Source organism: Ornithorhynchus anatinus, chromosome 1 (genome assembly GCF_004115215.2).
Source record: "Ornithorhynchus anatinus isolate Pmale09 chromosome 1, mOrnAna1.pri.v4, whole genome shotgun sequence".
In the NCBI taxonomy this organism is placed as follows: Eukaryota; Metazoa; Chordata; class Mammalia; order Monotremata; family Ornithorhynchidae; genus Ornithorhynchus; species Ornithorhynchus anatinus.
The window spans coordinates 31,468,482-31,492,131 of NC_041728.1; the positions used below are offsets into that span (position 1 = coordinate 31,468,482).

General features: G+C 44.5%; 2 protein-coding genes across 5 annotated transcripts in view; both read left to right on the top strand.

The window, feature by feature from the left end:
* Positions 1–9,592, top strand: part of MTHFD1 (methylenetetrahydrofolate dehydrogenase, cyclohydrolase and formyltetrahydrofolate synthetase 1) — a 90,123-nt gene extending 80,531 nt beyond the window's left edge. For 2 of the 4 annotated variants that reach the window (XM_029062793.2, XM_029062785.2), the window contains exons 24-27: positions 1,322–1,499; positions 6,255–6,362; positions 7,256–7,408; positions 9,154–9,243. In XM_029062793.2, coding sequence (XP_028918626.1) covers positions 1,322–1,499; positions 6,255–6,362; positions 7,256–7,408; positions 9,154–9,243 — 529 coding nt within the window. Of the gene's footprint in view, positions 1–1,321; positions 1,500–6,254; positions 6,363–7,255; positions 7,409–9,153; positions 9,248–9,420 lie in introns of those variants that run through there. The other 2 variants (XM_029062766.2, XM_029062777.2) reach the window with 2 other exon arrangements.
* A 10,969-nt stretch (positions 9,593–20,561) lies between these two features.
* On the top strand, positions 20,562–22,356 carry AKAP5 (A-kinase anchoring protein 5). The gene has a single exon (XM_007660575.3). It carries the CDS (start codon positions 21,038–21,040, stop codon positions 22,337–22,339), a length of 1,302 nt encoding a protein of 433 aa, XP_007658765.1. The 5' UTR covers positions 20,562–21,037; the 3' UTR covers positions 22,340–22,356.
* Positions 22,357–23,650: the final 1,294 nt, after the last annotated feature.

A 23,650-nucleotide genomic window follows, 5' to 3' on the forward strand; every position in this document is an offset into this window, starting at 1 on the left:
AATGCTATTTAAGTGCTTACTATGTACCAGGCTGTATTAAATGCTGGGGTATGTACAAGCTAATCAGGTTGGACACAGTCCACGTCCCTAATGGGGCTCACAATATTAAAACCCATTTTATAGTTGAGGTAACTGAGGCACAGAGAAGTTAAGTCACTTGACCAAGGTCTTACTTAGACTGTGAACCCCTTGTGGGACAGGGACTCTGTGCAACCTGCTTAACTTGTATCTAGCCCAACACTTAGAACAGAGCTTGACACAGAGTAAACGCTTAACAGATGGAAAGAGCATGGGCCTGGGAGTCAGAGGACCTGAGTTTTATTCCCAGCTCTGCTACTTACCTGATGTGTGACCTTGGGAAAGTCACTTCACTTCTCTGTGCCTCAGTTCCCTCATCTGCAAAATAGAATTCAATACCTGCTCTCCCTCCTACTTATACTGTGAGCCCCACGTGGGACCTGATCATCTTGCCTCCACTTCAGTAGTAGTGCTTGGCACATAGTAAGCACGTAATAAATCTCACCTTTATTCATTCAGTTGTATTTATTGAGTGCTTACTATGTGCAGAGCACTCTACTAAGCGCTTGGGAGAGGATAATACACATTCACATTCCCTGTCCACAATGAGCTTGCAGTCTAGATGGGGGGGAGACAGACATTAATATAAATAAATTATTAACAAATACTATAAAAAGAGACAATCTGTAAGGTGGGGAGAGTTCATTGGGGATCCTTGAAGCCAACTGTAAGGAGTTTGTGCTTGAACCTCAAAATAAGTACCATTGATTGATTATGCAAAGCCAGCAGCCAGCTAAAAGTGGAGTCATTCTAGGCTAGCAAACAAGTATGTGAAGTAAATGGCCCTTTAGCTTTCGGAGGAAACAATTTCACACCGTGCCCTTAGTTTCATACCACACATGAGGCTGTTTTTAATCTGCTGCTAGTGTGGAACAATTACCTTTAATGAGACATTTGTGCTACTTGTCCTGGAAAATATGATCCAATTGAATGTAAATTCCAACCCTGGAATTTCCCTCTGGTCCACTTTCATCGAGGGTCTCTTTCCTCCTGACGTAGTTTCCAGACCCAGGGGCCGGAGTTTGTGGGTTTGTTTTATTAATCTCTGTCTTGGAGTCGCGTATAACTTGTATCCGAACAGCCGAAGGCATCAGTAGTGGAGAACTGTTTCCATCAGTTCAGGGGAAAGCGTTGAAGACCCAAACAGTTAGTTACTCATATGATTCTAATCATATTCTGCTCCCTGGACACTGGGAACTCTCTAAGGCATTTGTGGAAATCCTGAATGCTGCATTTATTACAGAACTGACACAGAAGCCGAACTGGAGCTGATCCGCCGCCTGTCGAAAGAAGCGGGAGCGTATGACGCCGTGAAATGCACTCACTGGGCCGAGGGAGGGAAAGGAGCCGTTGCTTTGGCCCAGGCCGTCGAGAGGGCCTCACGGTCACCCAGTGATTTCCGACTCCTTTACGATGTGGAGGTGAGGTCTCGTAGCGGGGCAAAGCGTGGGAACGTCTCTTGAAAAGTGCCGCGTTAAGGGAAGGTCTCTTTTTTCATGTTCACTTGCTGTTTATGTTTAGTAGACTTACTGAGTTTTATTTGTTCTGGTTCTCAGAGTCAGCACTTTTGTTTCACCCTAGTTAGTCTCCATCTAAAGAGACTCCTCTGTAGCAGAGTTCCTGATCCTTGTGTCCCTATCCTCAGAAGAACACTTAGGCAGTATGAGAGAGCCTGCAGTAGCATTTTGACATCAGTGAGATTAAATTCATTCAGGCTAAGCAGAAGTACTGTCCTTCATGCCCCAGATCTCCAGTGAAATTACACGTTTAAATTGTGTGGATGTTGGTTTTTAATCGTCTATTTCAGATCATTCAAAATAATGATGGTACAGCGTGGCTCAGTGGAAAGAGCACAGGCTTTGGAGTCAAAGGTGATGGGTTTGAATCCCAGCTCTGCCACTAGTCTGCTGTGTGACCTTGGGCAAGCCACTTAACTTCTCTGTTTGCAGTTACCTCATCTGTAAAGTGGGAATGAAGACTGTGAGCCCCACCTGGGACAACCTGATTACCTTGTATCTACCCCAGCTCTTAGAACAGTGCTTGGCCCATAGTAAGAGCTTAACAAATACCATTATTATTCTTATGATAATGTGTCAGTCACTGTATTAAAGCACTGGGGTGGACACAGTTCTGTCCCACATGAGGGTCACAGCCTCAATCCTCATTTTTCAGATGAGGGAACTGAGGCCCAGAGAAGTGAAGTGATTTGCCCAAGGTCACACCGCAGACAAGTGGCAGAGCCAGGATTAGAACACATGATCTTCTGACTCTCAGGCTCTAGCCACTACCCCATGATGTTAGAGGATGTAAAATACCATCAGTTAGAACTCTGGTGTGAGAACATCGATTTACAAATTCTGAGCAACTCTCAACCTGAATTACTTAGATACTGCGTTTTCAACTGAGGTTTTAGAGGTGGGGGAAAGAATCGCACTGGTTTAAATCCCGAAGTTTCCACCGACAGAGAGGGAGTGTTGTATTTCCTATTGGCCAAGAAATTTCAACCAGTCAAGAGGACTGGGTGTACTTTGCATAAGACCAGCCTGTTGGTGCAAAGAGTAGAAGGAGTCTTTGGCTCGTGAATTCTACTGCCTGCTCCTTTTTTTTTTCCCAAGTCCTCCGGTGCCACAAGTGGGCACTTTAGTCCTGCATAATTAATATTATTTTTAGAGCACCTGTTATGGCCTGAACAATGAAGAAAGCAACTGGGAGGGTACGACAGACATATGACATAAACATAAGACAGGCTCTGCCTTCAAAACACTTGCAGTTGAAAATGGAAACCAGTTGAGAGGGTGGTTATATAAGCAAGAGAATGGAAAGATAAATAAGTGCAGTGGAAAGAGCATGGGCTTTGGAGTCAGGGCTCAAGAGTTCGAATCCCAGCTCTGCCACTTGTCAGCTGTGTGACTGTGGGCAAGTCACTTAACTTCTCTGTGCCTCAGTTCCCTCATCTGTAAAATGGGGATTAAGACTGTGAGCCCCACGTGGGACAACCTGATTCCCCTGTGTTTACCCCAGCGCTTAGAACAGTGCTCTGCACATAGTAAGCGCTTAACAAATACCAACATTATTATTAAGTAATAATAAGAGTAATTATGGCATTTAAGCCCTTAGTATATGCCACACACTGTTCTAAGCGCTGGGGTAGATACAAGATAATTAAGTTGGACACAGTCCTCTGTCCCACTTGGGGCTTACCATCTCAATCCCCTTTTTAAAGATGAGGTAACTGGAAGTTAAGTGACTTACCCCAGGTTATACAGCAGATGAATGGTGGAGCCAGGATTAACAATAATAATAATAATAATGGTGGTGCTTGTTAAGCCCTTACTATGTGCAAAGCACTGTTCTAAGCACTGGGGGGATACAAAGTGATCAGGTTGTCCCACGTGGGACTCTCAGTTTCCATCCCCATTTTACAGATGAGGCAACTGAGGCCCAGTGAAGTTAAGTGACTTGCCCAAAGACAATCAGCTGACAAGTGGCAGAGCCGAGATTAGAACCCATGACCTTTGACTCCCAAGCCCAGGCTATTTCCCCTGAGCCACGCTGCTTCTGATTAGAACCCACGACTTCTGACTCCCAAGCCCGGGCTCTTGACACTAGGCTATGCTGCTGCTTCTCATAAGTACTCCTGGTGGCATTTGGGATGATAGAATGAGGAGAAGGAAATCCAGTCAGGGAATACCTCCTAGGATAGGTGGGTTTCCAGGAGAGCTGCGATGCTGGGGACAGCAGTGTTCTGGCGGATTTGAAAGGTGAGGGAGTTTGGGTCAGTGGTGTGAGAGGCAAGATCATAAGACAAATGAGATGGTTTGCTTGGGAGGAATGAGTGGGTGAAGAGCGCAGGTTTCTAGCAATTGTAATTATTTAGAGAGGCAGTGTGGCTTATTGGAAAGAGCCTGGGCTTGGGAGTCCCAGGTCGTGGGTTCTAATCCCAGCTCCACCACTTTGAGCGACTTTGAGCAAGTCACTTAACTTCCCTGTGCCTCAGTTACCTTATCTGTAGAATGGGGATTAAGACTGAGCCCCTCGTGGGACAACCTGATTACCTTGTATCTATCCCAGTGCTTAGAACAGTGCCCGGCACATAGAAAGGGCTTAACAAATACCATCATTACTATTGAGCACTTACTATGTGCAGAGCACTGCACTAAGCATTTGGGAAAGTACAACACAGTAGAATTAGCAGAATCGTTATAGCCTAGGTATGTGAGAGAGCCGATAGAACCTGGAAGCGGGCAGTCAAGAGTTTTAGTTTTTATGGAAAGAAATTGAGGAGTTAGGGGAAGTTTTTGAGTGGGAGAGAGTACACAATCTGAATTGCAGGTGTTCCTGGCCATAGTGTAGGATAGTCTAAAGAGGTTTAAAGCAGGGTTATCGGTAAAACAGCTGGTGCAGTGACCTAATCTGGGATGAGGCAGCAGAGAGTAAAGTAACCCCAAGGTCGTGGGCTTCAGAAGGTGGTGTTGACAGAAAAGGGGAAAGTTGGGAAGGAAGAGTGGGTTTAGGAGGGAAGAGTTCATTCATTCATTCAGTAGTATTTACTGAGCACTTACTAAGTGCAGAGCATTCATTCATTCAATAGTATTTATTGAGCGCTTACTATGTGCAGAGCACTGTACTAAGCGCTTGGGATGAACAAGTCGGCAACAGATAGAGACAGTCCCTGCCGTTTGACGGGCTTACAGTCTAATTGGGGGAGACGGACAGACAAGAACAATGGCAATAAACAGCGTCAAGGGGAAGAACATCTCGTAAAAACAATGGCAACTAAATAGAATCAAGGCGATGTACAATTCATTAACAAAAGCACATTAACAAAAGTACAGAGCACTGTACTAAGCGCTTGGAATGTACAAATCGGCAACAGATAGAGACAGTCTCTGCCCTTTGACGGGCTTACAATCTAATCAGGGGAGACAGACAAGAACAAAGCAATAAATAGAATCAAGGGGAAGAACATCTCATTAAAACAATAGCAAATAAATAGAATCAAGTTTGATGTACAGCTCATTAATAAAATAAATAGGGTAATGAAAATATATACAGTTGAGCGGACGAGTACAATGCTGAGGGGATGGGAAGGGAAAGGGGGAGGAGCAGAGGGAAAGGGGGGAGAAGAGGGTTTAGCTACAGAGAGGCGAAGAGGTGGTGGGGGGGTAGAGGGAGCAGAGGGAAAAGGGAAGCTCACTCTGGGAGTTTAGTTTTTAGTCAGTTTAGTTTTAGACATACTGGATTTTAGGTGCCGGTAGGTCATCCATGTGCAGGTACTCAAGATGTCAAAGGAATATGAAGTGCAGAGCAGGTGAGAAAGATTTGGGAACTGTCTAAGGAGAGGTAGCCAAAGCAATGCGGGTGGATGTGAATTTAACGTATTTATTGGCAACAAAATGCAACTGAATATTGCCTTAGTCTTGCCCCAGTAGAGAAGGCCCTGGAAGCTTGAGACAACTTAAGTAATTGAATCTCTGTCCCTTTCCTGAGGCTGCAAGAAGTTTTAGTTGAAATTGGAATTTGGCTATAATACCAGCTTGCCACCCCAGCCACATGGAAAGCTTTTAACAGTTCTTTTTTTTTTTTTTTTGATCATCAGTAAAATTTATGGAGCACCTATTGTGTGCAGAGGAATATACTAAGTGCTTGGGAGAGTACAATAGAAAAGACAGGATCCCTGCCCCCAAGGAGTTTACCATCTATTTATGTACTATGTGAAAGAAAGGTATTATCTCTCAGTTCACACATTGATTTGGCAGTCAAATGTTCTTTTTCCCTTTGCATCAGATTTTTAAAAATTAAAAAGTCTATGTTCAGATCAAAGGTGGGTGGCTTCTGGGTTTTTTTCTTATTTTTATTTTGTCAGCTGCAAAGCTAGAATGAGTATTTTCTAAGCTACAGCCTCTGCTAAAAGTTCCAGAATCAATAACCAAAGAAACTGCTCCAACACAATAAACAGTGTTCTCTTTTTCCACAGAGAACCTCAAGCTCAAACCTCAAGCTGTTTTCAATGTCTATAAATAGAATTATGTAAGCTAGCCATTTGGTAGTGTGCATTTCACCCAGATTCTCTTTTTTGGAGTTTTTTTAAAATCCTGGGAATTTTAAAATCCTGGGAAATGTAGTGAAAATCATTATCTTCTGTGTCATCTCTCCCATCCCACCACTGTTTTTAGCTTCCAGTTGTAGAGAAGATCAGAATCATTGCACAGAAGATCTATGGAGCAAGTGACATTGAATTGCTTCCAGAAGCTCAGCACAAAGTTGACGTCTACACGAAACAGGTAGAGTTTTTTTAAGTTTTTTATTAGTCACTGTTTGTGTCTTCGTCATCAGGGTTTTATACTGAAATATTTTTTGTAAACGTATTTCACTGAAGTTGAAGGGCAGCCTCAGTGTTGAACAGCATTCAATTTATTTCTCAAACTGGGTGTATTAACGTAAAGGAAAAGTAATATGTTGGGTAAAATCTACCTTCTATAAAGTTGCTGCCCCAAATGCTTGCAGGTACTTTAGTCTCTCAGTCAACTAGGTTGGATATTTAAGAAACTCCACTTTCTCTAGGGTTGAGGGTGGGGGTCTCATCTCTCACTCCTCAAGACTCGTGGGAAAAGGGAGAGGAATGGGTTTCTTTCTTGCTCCCCAATCCGTCTTTCCCTTCCTTTAATCCACCTCTACCACCCACTCCAGTTACTAGTCACAGTCATCTCCCGCTCCCTACCCACAGACCCCATCTCTAAATTTCGGAACCATTTTGATACCTTTTTCACATTCCTTCATTCTCCATCCTTACATTGGTCCTTGGGGACTTCAATGTCCATGTGGATGTTCCTGATGACCCTTCTGCTACCCGCTTTCTGTCACTTCTCAACTCCACTGAACTCCTGCTCCACCCGACATTACCCACTCACAAACCCGAACATACATTCAACTCTCCCCTCACCATGTTTCCCCTGACTGACTCTGAAAATCCTCTCTCCGACCCCAGCCTCTTCATCCCCTCCAGAGACCTTATATGTTTTGACCTGCACCAGTCTTCTCGAATTGTCGTGCCCCATTTAATCTCTGTGCCCAAACTACCTTCCCCTGACTCCGCAAAAGAGTGTTCAAATTCTCATACTGTTATACTTCTGTGTATCACACTGTGTTTTCCCAATTCTCTTTGTCCCCCCTCTAGGGATTTGGAAACCTGCCAATATGCATGGCCAAAACACACCTGTCCTTGTCTCATGACCCAGAAAAGAAAGGTGTGCCTACGGACTTTATTCTGCCAATCCGAGATATCCGGGCCAGTGTCGGTGCTGGTTTCCTGTACCCTTTAGTTGGCACAGTAAGTACTGCATAAAGAGAGAGAGGAAAAAAATGTATTTCTCTGTGCATGTATAAGGCTTGTTGTTTTATTTTCTAGTTGTATTCCTTACTAGTCAGTGAATAATTGAGCAAAGTTATTACCAGACAAAGAAATGGATGACCTTAAGCCAGCTGCTGCGAAGCACTGGGAAATCATTGATCATCAATTCAAGTATGACGTGCACTTTATCTGCCCAAAATGAGCTGGGGTCTGTTTCTAGTGTTTCCTATGACTCTCACTTGGAAGAAGTTACCTTATTGGTGCCTCAATTTCTCCAATGGTAAATTAATATTCTGAGCCCTGCTCTTGGTCCAGTGGCGAGATCGTTGCTCTGGGAATCGGAGCTTGGATTCTAGTCCCTGCTCCGCCAGAAGGGAAGTCCTTGCTGGAACCGTGCCACGGCGCTCGAGTTCTCTGGCTGAAGAATCGCCTTGGGCATTCCACAAGGCAGAGGGGCCTGAAGGAATCCTGGAAAACTGGCTAGCTTGGGCAGCAAAGACCAAGTCATGCTGGCTTATGATGCTACGTGCATGCAGGATAAAAACAAAACACAAACAAAAAACTTGGTGGGCACCTCTGCTCCGCTGCCGCCCTACACATCTGCTGTGGGCAGGAACCGTGTCCACCAACTCTGTTGTATTATACTCTCCCAAGTGCTTAATACAGTGCTCTGCACACAGTAGGAGAGGAGGCATGGATAGAGCCTGGGCCTGGCAGTCAGAAGGTTACAGGTTCTGATCTCACCTTGGCCACTTGTCTGACGCTGGGTGACCTTGGGCAAGTCACATCACTTACCTGTGCCCTAGTTACCTCATCTGGGACAGGGACTGTGCCCAACCCAAATGGCTTGTATCCCCCCTTGCATTTAGTACAGTGCCTGACCCGGAAAAGCGCTTAACAGATACCATAATCATTATTATATACGACTGATTGTCTGTGGTACTCCGTGCCCCAACAGGAGCATCATTGAGTGGGACAGATATGTAAATGGTGCTGCACAAACGACCATCTTGACAATTCCTTCACAGAGGTTTTGGTACTGAGGTTTCAGGACCAACATTCGTCTGTCGTCCTTGACGGGAGGCACCAGCATAATCAGAGTGGTACCAGTCAATAACTACGTGGTTCTTTACACATGCTAATACAGCAGTGCAGTCTGAAATCTGCCCTTAAAATCATTAAAGGAACCATATGCACAGAGAAAATGGAGTAAATTACAGACATGGGTTCGAATCCCGGTTCTGCCACGTGCCTGCCGTGTGACCCTGGGCAAGTCGCTGAAGTTCTTCTGTAAAGTAGGGGTTTGATACCTGTTCTCCTTCCTACTTAGATTGGGAGCCTTTGTGTGGACGGGAATTGTGATCTTAGATCTTCCTTAGCGCTTAGAACAGTGCTTGACACAAAGTAAATACCACAACTAGAGACATAGAGCCTGTCCCATGAAGACTAGGTATTTACACATGAGGTCCCTGAGGCACAGAGAAGTGAAATGACTTACCTGAGGTCCCACAACAGACAAGTGGCAGAGCTGGGATTAGAATCCAGGTCCTGACTCCCAGGCCCATGCTCTTTCCACTAGGCAACACTGTTTCCCTGAATGATGTCTAGATCCTGTCTGCCAACTTTATTATATTTGTACTCTCCCAAGTGCTCTGCACACAGTCAGTACTCAATAATGAGCATTGATTGATTGGTCTGCATCACGGTTTTACTTTGTTCCACAGATGAGCACCATGCCAGGCCTGCCTACTCGACCATGTTTTTATGACATCGATCTGGATCCTGTATCAGAACAAGTCAATGGGTTATTCTGAAAAGGTAAGCGGTACTTGGTGAGGACTTTCAGATTAATTTTGTGTAGAGCCTTTCCTTGTAGACCTAGGATTAATGTACAGATTGAACTATCCTACTGAGTTCAAAGCGATATGCTTTCAAATTCTGATTTACAGTTGTTTTCAGGATTGTATATATGTATCGCTTATTCTTTGCAGTATTTCTTTCTCCAGGACAGATCCACCTTCTAGAAGCTGAAGTCCCCTCAACCTTCCAGATATTTTAGAGCCTAATTTGCTTTATCATTGGATTCAATCTGTGGAAATGACTCTTGCCTATATTCTGCTCTTATGCCTAGTAGATTAAATAAAATAATTTTATGATCCTAAAGGTGTGATTTATTGATTCCTCCCATCTGTCCTATGCCCCCTCCACTCCCTTTTCCATCTTCTCAATACTGTGGGGTCTGTGAATTTCCCAGGGTGTGCGAAATTACCGCCTGACCCCAATTTTCTCCTTCACCTCCTCCAAATCCTTAAAATACCCCTCAGCACCCTTCCCCAGTGCCTGGAAATGGAGTGGAGCCGTGCTTGAACTCTCGAGAAGGTGTTGATTCCGTCAGACCCATCTCTTCCTGTTCTGCCTATCAATCAACAGTATTTAGTGACTGCTTGCCTTGTGCAAAGCCCTGTGCTGAGCACTTGAAAGAGAACAGTAGAAGAGTCCGGGATCCTTGCCCAAGAAGGGACAAGTTCTCCTACCATGTCTTTAGCCGTCACTTATGTTTTAAAGGTTTGCACAAAGATTATTGGGAAGATTTTTCGGTTCCAAACCCTTTCCTTAGAGGGAAACTTGTTTAGCTGTTGGTATGAGCGAACCTTCTCTTGAGCAGTTCCAGGGATGACCAGATTGTCCACCCGGGATTGATGCAGGCTCAGTGCAGGCGTCTTGCTGCTGTTAATCTGCAGCTGGTGGGCCGGGTGTCTAGTGGCCCATTGGACCACTGGTAATAGGGGAATAAGGGACAGGAGGAGGAAGTAAAGCAGCTTTTCTTGGCCATAAACTCCAGCCAGACTGCTGGGCAGCAACATGGCGGCAACGAAAGGTTTATGCAACCGACTATGTTTCCTTCTACCAATTATTGATGTTATTAAGGTCACATCTCCAAGAGGCCTTCCCCAATTAAGCCTCTTTTCCCCGGCTTGTTCTCCCTTCCGCCTCTTCTATGCCCTTGCATCTGTGACCTTTGGACATTTGTTATTCACCCCAATCCCACAGCAGTGTACACAGCTTTAAATTGTGTATGATGAATTACTTATTTGCATTAATGTTTGTTTCCTTCTCTAGGCTGTAAAGCTCATTATGGACAAGGAACGTGTCTACCAATTCTGTCGTACTCTTCCAAGCACATAGTACAGTGCTCTGCACATAGTAACGTCACTGATCTCTTATAGACAGGGTACTTAGCCTTTTCACTGTTGTTCCAGATAGAAGCAACTTGTGGTTAAATTAGGGGGAAAGAGTATGGCAGGAGGTAAAGAAGGAGAGTTGGGGGGGGAAATAGAAAAACCTAATTTTTACTTTTCAGTCCCTTGCTTCCACTGACCCCGTGAAATTAAAATGCCAAAATTCCAAACTGTTTTCTCGGTGACATGCCATGAATAGGCTGTCAATTTTTTTCAATTTGGTACCCTTTTTCAGGCTGCCTAACAAATCAGTAACCAAAAAACTTTCACTTTAGCCAGACAAGATGCCAACGTGCCAGATGCTACTAAATCATTTGGATCTGTGTAGAAAGACAGCCAAATATTGGGAGCAGGAGGAAGAATGAGGATATAAACAGAGAGAAGCACGCATGTGTTGGGATGAAACATAATTCAATATCAGTGATAAAAATGGGAATATATACAGAAGTTCCAAGGATGACTGTTAGATTGACACATTTGGGGTGTTGGGAATTCGTGAGGTACAGCTTCCTGGACGAGGTAAGATTTGAAGAAGGGTTTAAGAATACGGGGAGAGGAGTGGCCGGGCATATTTGAGGGGGAAAGGCATCCCAAAGCCAAGGGACCAGGACCAGGAGTCTGGAGACTTGGGTTCTAATCCTGGTTCCACTGCTTACCTGCTGGGAGACCTTGGGCCAGTCACTGAATTTCTCTGTGCCTCCATAGCCTCCTCTATAAAAGGGGGTTAAATAATTCTTCTCTCCCCTCCCTAGGTACCGGATCCTGTGTAGGACAGAGACTGTATCTGATCTTACTGTATTATATCTATCTCTTAAGCACAGTGCTTAGCACACAACAATTATCACATTTGTTGAGAGCTGAGAGCAATTAAGAGGCATTCATATATTCCAATAATGATATAACGATGGCATTTAAGTGCTTACTAATAAGTCAGGGATTGTACTAATCTAGAATTCATAGATCCTTGCTGAAATTGATTTAAATTTAATTTTTGTTTGAAACAAACAGGACTGCGGTATTTCTGGTTGACACCTAAAACAAATTGTGAGGAATTAATTTAAATTTAAACTTGGTAACTGAAAGCCTGAGATTTAGTATTCTGTCTGAGTAAAATTCTAGGACTTAAAGATTAGTGATTGCGTATTGATGCTCTGAACTGAATTTTGGCATTTACGCATGCTGAAAAAACAAGTGTGAAAGTCTCCAGTCCTGTTTAGGTAAGTAAGTAAACCACTGTATTATCGGCATAATCTAAATAATGGTCTGGGCATAACTGCAAAACTGCTGCCGAATTGAAGACTATAGTCTGTGTCAAAAGAGCCGGAAGATATTCAGAGACCAAAGTTTCCGATTATATAATGGATTTTCGAAGCTTCTCTCTCAGCACGACGTAGTCACTTGGAAAGTTCAGGGATGACAGCCTGCTCTCCTACAGAATGTGGCTGAAGGTCTTTAATGAAATTGAGAGGAGGGCAAAAGAAGCAGCCTCCGGCCAGCTTGTCGAGAAGCATCTGTGGGCGGAGCGCCGTCCTGGGCGCTGGGCTCAATGCCGTGCCAGTTTTTCACTTGCCCTGCCTTCACTCATCAACTTGGACCCACACTTGAGGTAAGCAGCGTGGCCTAATGGAAAGAGCCCACGCCTCAGAGTCAGAGGACCTGGGTTCTAATTCTGGATCTGCCACTCGTCTGCCGTGTAATGTTGGGCAAGTCACTTCTCTGGGCCTCAGTTCCCTCATCTGCAAAATGGGGATTCAATTACCTGTTCTTCCTCCTGAGACTGTGGGCCCCGTGTGACACTTCCAGCGCTTAGTACCATGCTTGGCATATAACGTTTAACGAATACCGCGATTATTATTATTTCTAGTCACTCTATAATTTCTAATCTCACCAACTCTGAACTCCCTCTATTCAATCATATTTATTGAGCTCTTATTGTGCACAAAACACTATACTAAGCACTTGGGAGAGTATAATATAAGAATAAACGGACACTAGGCCATTGCTCACAATGGCCTAGAGGCCAAAAAACGGGCGTGGGAGTCAGAGGTTATGGGTTCATTCATTCAGTCGTATTTATTGAATGCTTACTATGTGCTGAGCACTGTATGGAGTGCTTGGGAGAGTCAGCTGTGTGACTGTGGGCAAGTCACTTCACTTCTCTGTGCCTCAGTTCCCTCATCTGTAAAATGGGGATGAAGACTGTGAGCCTCACATGGGACAACCTCATTCCCCTGTATCTACCCCAGCTCTTAAAACAGTGCTCTGCATGTAGTAAGCACTTAACAAATACCAACATTATTATTATAGTATAACAATGACTAGACATTCCCTGGCCACAGTGAGTTTACAGTCTAGAGGGGGAGACAGGGATTAATAGAAATAAATTGCAGATATGTTCCTAAATGCTGTGGGGCTGAGGGGTGGGGGAAACAAAGGGAGCCAGTCAGGATGATGCCCAAAAGGAGTGGGAGAAGAAGAAAGGAGGGCTTAGGGAAGGCCTCCTGGAGGAGATTGTGCCTTCAATAAGGCTATGAAGAGGGGGAGAGTAATTGGCGGATTTGAGGAGAGAGGGTTTTCTAGGCCAGAGGGAGGCCTTGGGCATGGGGTTGGCGGGGAGACAGACGAGATGGAGGTACAGTTTAAATTGGCATTAGAAGGGTGAAGAGTGCGGACTAGGAGAGTAGCCAGGTCAGGTAGGAAGGGGTAAAGTGATGGCTTTAAAGTCAAAGGTGAGGAGTTTTTGTTTGATGCAGAGGTGGATGGGCAACCGCTGGAGTTTCCTGAGGAGTGGGGAAACATGGCCTGGACAGTTTTGTAGAAAAATGATCTGGGCCGCAGAGTGAAGTATGGCCTGGCGAGGGGAGGGACAGGAGGCTGGGAGGGCAGCAAGGAGGCGGATGCAGCAATCCAGGCCAGAGAGAAAGAGTGATTGGCTTCACGCGGTAGCAGTTCGGATGAAGAGGAAGGGGCCTGATTTTAGCGATGTTGCGAAGGTGAAACCTCCAGGATTTACTGTAAACTCGTGAGCAGGGAATGTGCTTATTGTTCTATTGTACTTTCCCAAGCGCTCAGTACAGTGCCCCGCACACAGTAAGCACTCAGGAAATATGACTGATTTAGTGATAGATTGGAACATGCGGGTTGAATGAGAGAGATGAATCAAGGGTAACGCCGAGGTTACTAGTTTGTGAGACAGGAAGGATGGTGGTGCCGACTGCGTGCGGTGATACAGTGGTTTCTAATCCTACCTCTGCCACTTGGCTGTGCAACCTTGGGCAAGTCACTTTACTTCTCTCTACCTCAGTCACCCCTGCAAATGGGGATTAAGACTGTCAGCCCCATGTTCATTCATTCAGTAGTATTTATTGAGCGCTTACTATGTGTAGAGCACTTTACTAAGCGCTTGGAGTGTACATATCGGTAGGACTGGGACCGTCCCGATTACCTTATATAATAATAATAATGACGATGGCATTTGTTAAGCACTTACTATGTGCCAAGCACTGTTCTCAGCCTACCTCAGTGTTTAAACAGTGCTTGGCACATAGTAAGCTCTTAACAAATATTATTATTATTATTATTATTATTAATCTCCTCACTGTCTTCTGACCCTCCGTTTCCTCCACAGAAACCTCCCAACCCTTGACCCCCTCCAAAGATCTCAAGCCCTCGTGCCCCTTTCGGTCTCCACACCCAACCCACCTTTATTCATTCAATTGTATTTATTGAGTGCTTACTTGTGCAGAGCACTGTACTAAGCGCTTGGAAAGTACAACTGGGCAACAGATAGGGACAATCCTGGCCCAACATCGGGCTCACAGTCTAGAAGGGGGGAGACAGACAACAAGACAAAGGAAGTAGATGGGCATCAATACCATCAAAATAGATCAATAGATTTATAGATCTATACACATCACTAATAAAATAGAGTAATAAATATGTACAGATAGACACAAGTGCTGTGGGGAGGGGAAGGGAGTAGAGCAGAGAGGGGGAGTCGGGGTGATGGGGAGGGGAGGAGGAGCAGAAGAAAAGGGGGAGCTCAGTCTGGGAGCCTGGGACACTAGTCTGTTTTAGTGGGTAGCGCACGGGCCTGGCAGAGGGGCATGGTTTCTAATTCTGCCTCCACCACTTGTATGCTGCGTGACCTTGGGCAAATCACTTCACTTCTCTGTGCCTCAGGTCCCTCATTGTAAAATGGGGATGAAGACTGTGAGCCCCACGTGGGACAGGTACTGGGTCCACCCTGAATATCTTGTATCTATCCCAGCGCTTAGAACAGTGCCTGGGACATTGTTAGCGCTTAACAAATGCCATAATAATTATAATTATTCATCCAGTCATATTTATTAAGTGCTTACTAATAATCATAAAAATTATTGTATTTGTTAAGCACTTACTATGTGCCAGGCATTGTTCTAAGCGCCGGGATAGATACAAGGTCATCAAGTTGTCCCATGTGGGGCTCACAGTCTTCATTCCCAGTTTACAGATTGGGGATTGCCCAAGTGACTGTAGGCAAGTCACTTCACTTCTCTGTGCCTCAGTTACCTCATCTGTAAAATGGGGACTAACTGTGAGCCTCACGTGGGACAACCTCATTACCCTGTATCTACCCCAGCGCTTAGCACAGTGCTCTGCACATAGTAAGCGCTTAACAAATACCAACATTATTATTATTATCCCCATTTTCCAGATGAAGTCGCTGAGGCCCAGAGGACTTTAGCGGCTTGCCTAAAATCACCCAGCAGACAAGTGGCGGAGCCGGGATTAGAACCCACGACCTCTGACTCCCAAGCCCGGGCTCTTGCCACTTAGGCCATGCTGCTTTTTGCTACGTGCAGAGCCTTGTACTAAGCGCTTGGGAAAGGACAACACAACAATAAAGAGTGACAAGCGTCTGGGCGGGGTTGATGCAGATGTGGTCAGGGATTGTCTCACTTAATTGCTGTACCGTACTCTCCCAAGCACTTAGTACAGTGCTCTGTACACAGTAAACGCTGGCTTAGTGGCAAGAGCGCGGGCTTGGGAGTCAGAGGTCGTGGGTTCTAATCCCGGCTCTGCCACTTGTCAGCTCTGTGACCTTGGGCAAGTCATTTAACTTCTCTGTGCTTCCTCAACTGTCAAATGGGGATGAAGACTGTGAGCCCCACGGGGGACAATCTAATGACCTTGTATGTCCCTCAGTGGTTAGAACTGTGCTTGGCGCAGGGTAAGCGCTTAACAAATACAGTATCTAGCGCTTACAACAGTGCTTGGCACATAATAAACGCTACTCAGCTAAGCCCCCTCCCCCCTCCCCCGTTCCCTCTGCTCCTCCCCCTCTCCCTTCCCCTCCCCTCAGCACTGTGCTCGTCCGCTCATTTGTATATATTTTAATTACCCTATTTATTTTGTTAATGAGTTGTACATCCCCTTGATTCTATTTATGGCTATTGTTATGGTCCGTCTGTCTCCCCCGATTAGACTGTAAGCCCGTCGATGGGCAGGGACGGTCTCTATCTGTTGCCGAATTGTCCATTCCAAGCGCTTAGTACAGTGCTCTGCACATAGTAAGCGCTCAATAAATATTATTGAATGAATCCAGCGCTTAGAAGAGTGCTTGGTACATTGTAAGCCCTTAACAAACACAGTATCCAGCGGTTAGAACAGTGCTTGGCACAGAGTAAGCGCTTAACAAATAGGGTATCCAGCGCTTAGAACAGGGCTTGACACATAGTAAGCGCTTAACAAATAGCGTGGCGCAGTGGAAAGAGCCCGGGCTTTGGAGTCAGGGCTCATCAGTTCGAATCCCAGCTCTGCCACTTGTCACCTGTGTGACTGTGGGCAAGTCACTTAACTTCTCTGTGCCTCAGTTCCCTCATCTGTAAAATGGGGATTAAGACTGTGAGCCCCACGTGGGACAACCTGATTCCCCTGTGTTTACCCCAGCGCTTAGAACAGTGCTCTGCACATAGTAAGCGCTTAACAAATACCAACATTATTATTATTACATAGTAAGCGCTTAACAAATACACTATCCAGCGCTTAGAACAGTGCTTGACACATAGTAAGAGCTTAATAAATACACTCTCCAGCGCTTAGAACAGTGCTCGGCACATAGTACACTCTCCAGCACTTAGAAGAGTGCTTGGCACATAGTAAGCGCTTAACAAATACGGTATCCAGCGCTTAGAACAGTGCTCAGCACATAGTAAGCGCTTAACAGATACAGCATCCAGCGCTTAGAAGAGTGGTCGGCACATCATAAGCGCTTAACAAATACACTGTCCAGCGCTTAGAAGAGTGCTTGGCACATAGTAAGCGCCTAACAAATACCATCATCATTATTACTAATAATGATGATGAGAAAGGGGAGTGAAGGAAGGAGGGATGGAGGGAGGGAGGTGGCGCTTAACATATCCCATCATTATTAGCAGTATTAGTACTAATACTGCTAATGATGATGATAAATAGGAGGGAGGGAGGGAGGGGTGTGCGGGCGATGGGCGGGGCGGGGTCTGCGGGCCCAGATGCTTTTAGCCGCGCCCTCCCTCCCGCAGCCCGGAGGAGGAGGAGGAGGAGGAGGAGGATGCTCTCCGATCGTGCCTGGCTCTGCGATAAGCGTTTGCCGCCCGGAGCCCGTCGGAGGGGAGGTAAGCCACCGGCCGGAAAGCTGCAGAGAGGTGCCCAGCGCTTAGCACAGTGCCCGGCACATAGGAAGCGCTTAACCGATCCGGTCCTTCTTTATTCTGACATGGGCAGGGCCGGGATTTTCCTTCCCTCCGGTCCCCGTCCCGGTCTGCCAGGGAAAAGGAAAGGAAAAAGGTCAGGGGCGTCTAGCACGCCGGTCGGTCCTCCCTCCGGCTCCCCCCGACGCCCCTGTCGCGACCCCATCGACCCGCTTCGTCGCCATTCTTTCGAACAGAAGTCCCATCTGGTCCAACCCGATTTGCTCCAAGCCACCCCCCGGCGCTCAGAACAGAGCCCGACACATAGTAAGCGCTCAACGGAAATCCCATAATAACCCCTATCATGACTTCGCCCTTCCCGCCTAGGCCCCTTGTCGATCAATCGGTGGCATTGACCGGGCTGGATTGACTGAGCTGCCTTGCTGAAACGCTGTGCTGAGCGCTTGGGAGTGGACGGGACAGCAGAGTTGGTAGACGAGCGTATGGTCTGGGGGTGCGGGGAGACGGACGGGACTAGAAATGAAGAAATTACGGATGTGGATGTAAGGGCTGTGGGACTGAAGGAGGAGGAAGATAGGATGCAAAATCCAGAGGCTCAGCCACTTGTCTGCCGTGTGACCTTGGGTAAGTCACTTAGCTTCTCTGTCCCTCTGCAAAATGGGGATTAAGACCATGAACCCCATGTGGGGCAGGGGGTAGACACAGCCCTGATTATCTTGAATCTACCCAGTGCTCAGAACAGTGCTTGGTACATAGTTTTATTGTTTTTAAGTGCAAGGCAGGCACAGAAGGGAGTAGGAGGAGAGGCAGTGAGGGCTTAGTCTACTCCCCCAAGCGCTTAGAGCAGTGCTCTGCACACTGTAAGAGCTGAATAAATACAATTGGTTGATTGATTGATTGATTGGAGATGTGCTTTCTGTGAGGCTTTGAAAGTGGGGAGAGTGATAATAATAATAACGTTGGTATTTGTTAAGCGCTTACTATGTGCAGAGCACTGTTCTAAGCGCTGGCGTAGATCCAGGGTCATCAGGTTGTCCCACGCGAGGCTCACAGTCTTCATCCCCATTTTACAGAGGAGGGAACTGAGACACAGAGAAGTTAAGTGACTTGCGTGGTCTCTCAGACATGACTGTGAGCTCGTCTTAGGCAGGGATTGCCTCTCTCTATTGCTGTACTGTTCTTTCCCAAGCGCTTAGTACAGGGCTCTGCACACAGTAAGGGCTCAATAAATGTGATTGAACGAATGAACAGATGAATATGAGGGAAGGTGTTCCAGGTAAAAGGCAGGGGGTGGAGGAAAGGTCGGCGGTGAGAGAGACGAAGTGGAGGTACAGTGATTCCCCACCCGATAAGCACCAGATAGAACATGAGTCTGATGATCTGCAGCACTGGGTTCTAATCTAATCTAATCTAATCTATGACCTTGGGTAGGTCACTTCTCAGTGCCTCGGTTACCTCTCTGTAAAATGGGGATTAAGACTGTGAGCCCATGTGGGGACAGGGATTGTGTCCAACCTGTTTAGCTTGTATCTACCCCAGCACTTAGAACAGCACTTGGCACTGTAAGCGCTTAACAAATGCCATAAAAGATAAAAATATACAGCTGGTAAGAGGATGTTCCATTTCATTATAAAAATTGGGAAGCGACAGAATGTAAGACAACATGTGTTCACACTCTGAGATGGCTTGCCCAAACTTCCTCTTTCTACAGACTGGTTTGATTCGTATTACTCGACTGACTCATTTTTCAGCTTTTACACCACAATGGATTGTTTCACTAATGCAGATATGTACTGATCGATTCTCCTGAACTGCATGTATAGGCAACTGTTTAACTGTTGCTTTTCTGAAGCTTTCCTACCCTGAAAAGCTTGGAACACACCAGAGGTGAGATCAATACTTCATGCTCCCTGTGACATTCCCATTTTGTGATCACAACAATGAAGTGCTGTATTTAGCACGGTTGTGATTTTAGTTCTCTGTTATTTAGCTTTGTGTTCGGGGAAGAGGTTCCAGGAGTCTCAAACTTTGGCCCTAATGGTAATGAGTTAGAATTCCTTTTTCAGCAGAAACCAAGTGATATTTACAAAAGCAGCCTGATTGAGGTCAGTTTTTGCTTGGCAAAGAACCTCTGCTAGCTTTATGTCTGAGAATGAATTTGATTTCACAAATTTAATTTCAGTGAAATAATTTGTATAGACCATCTTTCAGGAAAAACTCCTTCCTTTTTTTTTAGATTATTAGATGATTACTCAAAGTTTCCTTCAGAATTGCTATGGTTAATGATAGCGAGGTACTCAGCTCAGAAATAATATTAATTTTCAATGCGATTCTTGAAAATTGCATCAGAACGTCAGAAATATGTCCAAAGGTCAGCAAAATGGTGTTGTCAGTAGGTAAAGCAGAAAGATTTGGTCACTGCTCCCTCATTTTCAAATGGATTGCAATAGGCATTTTATTACTGTGCAATTGAGGAAGTTATATTGAACTACATATATTTTATTACTATCAATAGTAATACTAATAATGGTATTTGTTAAGCACTTACTATGTGACACGTACTGTTCTAAGCACTGGGGTAGGTACAAGGTAATCAGGTTGTCCCACGTGGGGCTGACAGTCTTCATCCCCATTTTCCAGATGAGGTAGCACAGAGGAGTTACACTGTTACACTGCAGACAAGTGGCAGAGCGGGGATTAGAACCCACATCCTCTGAGTCCCAAGCCCGGGCTCTTGCCACTTAGCCACGCTGCTTCTCGCTGCTAATGAGAAGTGGTACTGCATAATAGCTTCTCTAATTCCATTTCATTTGCAATATTCAGGTGCATTTATCGGATTCTAATTCTATTGGACCTTAAGGTGGACAATTATGACTAGCTGACACCTAGATGCCCACACAAGTGCAGAGTGGAGAGAGAATGGGAATAAGGTTTTATTTCCAATAATACAAAAAAAAATTAACAAAGCAGAGACCCTGCCACCCCATTCATCTGGGCTCCCATTAGGAAACATTTTTTGTGGATACTTCTGGTATATTCAGATAGACCCGTTAATACACAGTTTGTTCTACTTCATGAAAATGAACTAGAGTGTTAATACTTTGTATTTTGTTATTTTGTTTTAGACTCTACGTCGAGGGCTAAACCGTTCCTACAATGAAATGTTCAGCGATGAAGTTTAGATGGAATATTGTCATCCTCATGGCTCTACTTTACAAGTCAATCTGAAAGAAAGTAAAAATAAATGAATACAATACAATAAGTACTTTTTTTATTGGTGGCAAAAGTAAGGATCCTAAATTTGGATTTTTCTTTCATTAATAATCTTTAATCTGGAAATAAGTATGGAGAAAAAATGATTAATAAAGCTATCTTTATGGAAAAGAGTAAACTCTCAGATGGTTGCTGAAATAAGGTTGAACACTCCAAAGTTGGAAATAGTTATTTTAAAAGAGAAGATTTTTTTAAAAGCTTTTTCCATTGCATGGAGCTTGTGGTGAGAGGGGGGAATAATTGCAAACAAGAAAAGTGTGCTTTCATCTTGAAGAAACACCAAACGCCTCTATTGAGCAAAATACTTCCATTCGTATAACGAGTGAAAAAAAATAAAAGAAATTTAGTTTGGATATGAAAGGAACGTAGAGCCCCTTCTTTCATAGTAAACAGAACACTGCTCTGAGAACTAGAATCCTGCAAGTATGGAAACAGCACTTCCCGAAATACAAGTGGAAAGCAAGGATCATTCACAAATTCATAGTTCAAATGAGCTTAAGACAGAAGCCAATCCTCAGAATGAGAAGCCGGTTGAAAAGTCATCGTTTCTTTGTTTTAAAAGAAAAAAGAAAGTAGTTAAAGCGTCGAAGTTCTCAAAAGACGATTCTGAGCCAGACTCTGCGGCTCAGAAGTTTCAAAGTCAGGGCAGCAACATGGATCACACAAAAGCAGATGTTTCCGATCAGTCTCCGATACCACAAGGAGCTTGGGCTGCTATCAAACATCTGGTTCCCCATAGGAAAAGGTCAAGTTCTTCTTCAAAGAAGCAAAGGTGCTCTGAGGCTACTGAGCAGCTGGGGAAAAAGAGTGATGATACTCATGTCACTAAGAAGAAAACTCGTTCAAAATATAAATTTCCCTGCATCAAGTTTTCAAGAGGCAAGAAAAAACGGGGCGTGAGTGAAATGACTGAAGAATCGGACTGCGTGGTAAAAGTAAAAGAAGTGGCAGACAGTTCAGATAGGAAAACTCAAACTCACCAAGATGATTTGACAGTGAAAGGGGAACTTACCACAGAATTCAGCGGAAGCGCCTCTCGGGAAGATGGTGATTTCATCAGCCCAAACGTTAGCGATATCATCATTTCTGCTCAGCAGGACGTGATTTCAGAGGAACACCAAATAGACGCTGATCAAAAAAATCAAGTTGTTCAGGCAGAAACAACCACTATTGAAAACGATTCTGGAGACCTAGAGAAAAGCCACGCTGTTCAACTTCAGCAAGAAAGTGTCACTGAAACTCTAAAAGAATCAGACCAACTGCCTTACACGACAGATCCCACTAGCTCTGTAGTTTCTGAGAAATTCCCCCTAAATTCACCTGAAGTCCCAACAAAAATCATGGAAGAGACGAAAACTGTCCTAGAAAAGGGCCCCAGTTGGGAAGACGGTGACAGGGATTTAAGTCTCTCAGAAAAAAGTGAGACCAAAGCGAGCTCCAGTGAATCTGATTTTACAGAGACTGCGGTAAGTGTGAAGCCACTAAAACTAGAAGAATACAAAAAGATGGAGCCAATAGCTATAATTATAACAGACACTGAAATCTGCGAATATGATGTGACCAAATCCAGAAATGTCCCCAAACAGCTCTTGATTTCAGAACAATATGAAACACTCTTAATAGAAACTGCTTCCTCACTTGTCAAAAAAGCCATTCAGTTGTCAGTCGAACAGCTGGTTAATGAAATGGCTTCGGACAATAATAAAATAAGTAATTTTCTACAGTGACTTGAATTCCCAGCAAATGGGATTAAGTACTAGCCTACATTTATATGACACTTTTTAAAAGGATTCTTAAGATTGGATTTCATCCGGTGAAACTCTTGGGCGTAATTTACAAATGAAGTTCACGCAGCTTCCCTCCGGAACTGGAGTCACTTCTGGAGAGAAAAGCAATCACCCGATACAAAACACCTTACTCAGCAAGGATAGAGAAATCTTAGCCAAGGACTGGTATAAATCGGTTCATGTATTTACATACTGGGTTTTCATGGGTATATATTTATAAATGCTCTATAATGGCCGACAAGGTTTTTATTTTACTAGGTAATTCTGCCCCAAGTAAGTAACTCAATATTTTGGCCCAAAGGCTCTTTGAAAAATGAAACATTTTATTATCACAGTGAAGAAGGTCGGTTATTTCTGTGGACACAAGGGGTTTTGTTTGTTTTTTGCATCGGTGTGACCTCAGATACGCACCGGATAGAGCAGTATTCCTTTTCGGTAAGAGACACGCACAACGAGAGTGCTGTCAAGTTGTACACGAGCAACAGGCTGTTTTTTAAAGTCATATGTAAGTATCTCTAGACCAGCCAGGTCATCAATTGGAAAACATTAGGATTATCCAGATAAGTATATCATCGGTACTCTTTTTACCGCAACAGTTCTACTGGTTACAAGGGCAGAGAACATTTAAAATTAATGTGACTGTGCGGGTTGAGATGTAGATGCATAGAAACACTTCGGTTTTTATTGAGATCAAACGTTTTCAAGATTCAGCTAATTTTAGCCAGTCTCTTGTAAAAAGAGAAACGAGTTTCAATTTTGGAATGGAAGTGTTCAAGGCAAATTGTGTTGTTTATATACAGATACAGTTGTATATCCACACACTTTCTACTCCAAGAAGATGCTACTGATGATTTAATTTGCCCCTGGGTCCGTGTGTGATTGATTAGGCCAATGCAGAGCTCATGGCCTTCTACCACACTGGGCATACACAAATTAACCACGTTTTTGTTTGCAGTGACTGGGACTCTTTACTTTCACCTCTTTTTATTCCCTCGAAACTTCTGCTCATTTCAGGATTGCAGTGCACCACCACGTTTGACTTGTCTCTCGATTTTCTCCTAACAACTGTATTCTTTTACACTCTCCTTAAGTCATTTCCTTTGTCTCCCTTGTTTTCCGTTGCCCAGTTTCATTTCACCGAACACCAGCTGTTGGGATATCCTACTGTCATCAGTCCACCTCTTATGTGGTACGTTGAGATGAGCGAAGCTTCAGTGCTAGCAGGCTGACTTCATTCCAGGAATTCACGGT

What these genes read in the sequence shown, in the direction of transcription:
- AKAP5 (XM_007660575.3), top strand. Translation starts at nt 21,038, where the DNA reads ATGGAAACAGCACTTCCCGAAATACAAGTGGAAAGCAAGGATCATTCA.